At 40.7% G+C, this 2,659-nt stretch overlaps 1 protein-coding gene across 1 annotated transcript in view; it reads right to left on the reverse strand.

The window, feature by feature from the left end:
- HSPA9 (heat shock 70kDa protein 9 (mortalin)) overlaps positions 1–2,425 on the reverse strand; it is a 19,298-nt gene extending 16,873 nt beyond the window's left edge. The window contains exons 1-4 of the mRNA XM_009877719.1: positions 2,370–2,425; positions 1,099–1,186; positions 799–980; positions 130–254 (exon numbers count right to left, since the gene is read on the reverse strand). Coding sequence (XP_009876021.1) covers positions 130–254; positions 799–980; positions 1,099–1,119 — 328 coding nt within the window. The 5' untranslated portion in view covers positions 1,120–1,186; positions 2,370–2,425. The remainder of the gene's footprint in view (positions 1–129; positions 255–798; positions 981–1,098; positions 1,187–2,369) is intronic.
- Positions 2,426–2,659: the final 234 nt, after the last annotated feature.

The following is a 2,659-nucleotide window of genomic DNA, read 5'->3' on the forward strand; positions in this document are numbered from 1 at the left end:
ACAGGGGCCTGCCATGCAAGGACTCCTGTACCAAAGAAGTATCTTTATGGCTGCAGCACTGTCCTTTACCATGGCCCAGCACCAAAGTCATGCTTGTGCGCACCAAAGCAGAGACCAAACTCTACCAACCTGCAGTTTCCTTCATCTTCATTAGTACAAAGGCACCGATCTGGCTCGGAGAATAGAGTTTGCCATGAGCCTCTACCCAGGCATCACCATTGGAGGCACGGACAATTTTAAATGGAACGTTCTTGCTGAAAAAGAGAAGAATTCCACACTCAATTTCTGTATCAGTATACAACACAAAACAATCCTAGAATTAGTATCAGCAAACAAACATGTAAAAGTTCTAAGCAAAGAATACTGAGCTTGCCAACAGCAGCCACAGATCCAGGGAGTCCCAAAAGTACCCATGTACTACTTCTGCTTTTAATGAGGTACAGCGTTCTATCACAAGCCTCAAGAAAGATCATACAGCTTTGGTCATAAACACCCTCCAGAACAACCAAAGTCTCCTTTGGTAGATGCTGACTGTTCTGTACAGCATCAGCAAGGCCGTGGGGGATGAGAAACTAAATGGCAGACCTTTGACGTTTTCTCTGAAAACCTTAAAAAGATCAGTACCCAGTGCAGCAAAATACAGCTCGGCTCTCACAACATAAGCAATGAACCTTTGAGTCGTGAAGGCGTTACCTACTTCACCTAAAACAGGGTCATATTTTTAAATAGGTCATCTTATACAGTATCGTATTTGAAGCATTCCCATTGGCTGCAGAATCGCCCCCCATCCTCACTCACATATCCTTCTTCACTTCAGAGTCATCAAAGCGCCGCCCGATCAGACGTTTGGTAGCATAGAAGGTGTTGTGGGGGTTAGTTACCGCCTGCCGCTTTGCTGGCATCCCAACCAAGCGTTCTCCATCGCCCGTAAATGCTACAACAGAAGGAGTTGTCCTGGCACCTTCGGAGTTCTCCAGCACCTACGTAAAAAAGAAATTAATAGGGTACCATCAAAAAACAGTGCCAGTGAGAACATGAATTTGGATATTCAAACTTCTAATACCATTACTGCAAGCTGGTTATTCATTTTTTACTTACTTTCGCTTGCTTTCCTTCCATAACTGCCACACAGGAGTTTGTTGTGCCCAAATCAATTCCAATAACTGCACCTTTAATTGCTTCTGAGCTGTAAAGCACATTATGGGAAAACCAAGATTACTACTAAAGGAAAATAACCAAAGAGCAAAAAAACCTTTGTATCCTGAAGACAGGACAATGTGATTTCTCAATCAGATGTTGAAGCAAATATGTCTTATTCTGACCTAAGGTGTTCTCTGACATAAAGGAATTCAACCTTGTACCTTTGTATTCAGTCTAAACACTTAGAGCTAAATCTTGGCTTATTTAAACACATAAAACACTACTCTTCACGAGAATAATCTGTAGTACACATATTCTCCATATTAAGTTTTTGACAGTCGTAACTAATTCCACCGCTACACACATATGAAATTTCCTGTAGTTACTTCTGATGTTCAAATATGTTTGACCGACAGGCAAAGATAACCATCTTTTTAATCCTGAAGAGCAACAAATTAATTCTGAAAAAACTTGGACCGCCTCTTCCTTCTTTCTAGAAAGAGCTCGTTACCGCTTTCAAGGCTAGAGAGGACTCCTGAATCACAGCTTTGCCTTATAGGCAAAAGGGATGGAGAAAGCATAGTTAAGGCAGAGAGCAGGACCACGTTTATTACCAGGCTATCATCATCTCACCCCCCAAGATTTGAAGTCGCTCTAATTCCAGTTCAAACAATGCAAAGCAGGCATTTCGGAAATGTGCAGCCACTCGGTTTCTCTGCACGAACCAGAACGGGGTAGTTTTTCTAACACAAACAGAGCTCCCGTTCGGTGTCCTGAATCAGCATCAGCCACAAAACATCTGACTAAGTTACACAACTAGCTGCCACTCTTTTCACGTTATCTTGTGACAAGAAAAACGAGCAATTAAAATGCATGAGCTGTTTAAAATAAACTTTATCAGTACTGAAATGCAGCCACATATCACTCCTATTTCATGCCACTGTAAAACACCTTTTCTATTGATGTATGGGGTATTTTCTTCTTTGTTTGTTTTTTAATCAAACAAATCTCAGCAATCTACATTTTGTGGATGCTGCTGGTGGTCGGAGAAGGGAGAGGACGTTTCCCCAGTAAAACAGTCTTAGAGAAGTTATATGCATATGTTCTAGTTTTATCTTGCTTGCTTTGCTCCGTTACTCCATCTCTGTCTCCAACAGTCAGTTCTGGTACCAAAAGGAGAGAAAAATAAATATAAAAGAGCCAAACATGAAAAACAAAGAAATACTTACGCGTATTTTCTGCTGGATGCTGCTCTGAGAACATTTTGACTGAGGCCATTCCAGAATGTCTGTAAGAAAAAGGTATTCTAATGAAATTTTAATTTTAAATATTAAGTCATCCTCCACTCAAGCCTTTCAAAGGGAGACAGCTTCTGAAGCAACACGGTCCTACTACAATGCCTTGTTTTTAAGAACTTAAGGGTAAATTAAGGAAGAATTTGAGATAGATTCAGACTGCCACATAAAAACCAATTACAACACTTATTCATCTACTGTAACTATGATTTGAATTCCAGAAC

The sequence above is a fragment of the Apaloderma vittatum genome, unplaced genomic scaffold, assembly GCF_000703405.1.
Source record: "Apaloderma vittatum isolate BGI_N311 unplaced genomic scaffold, ASM70340v1 scaffold21611, whole genome shotgun sequence".
NCBI lineage: Eukaryota > Metazoa > Chordata > Aves > Trogoniformes > Trogonidae > Apaloderma > Apaloderma vittatum.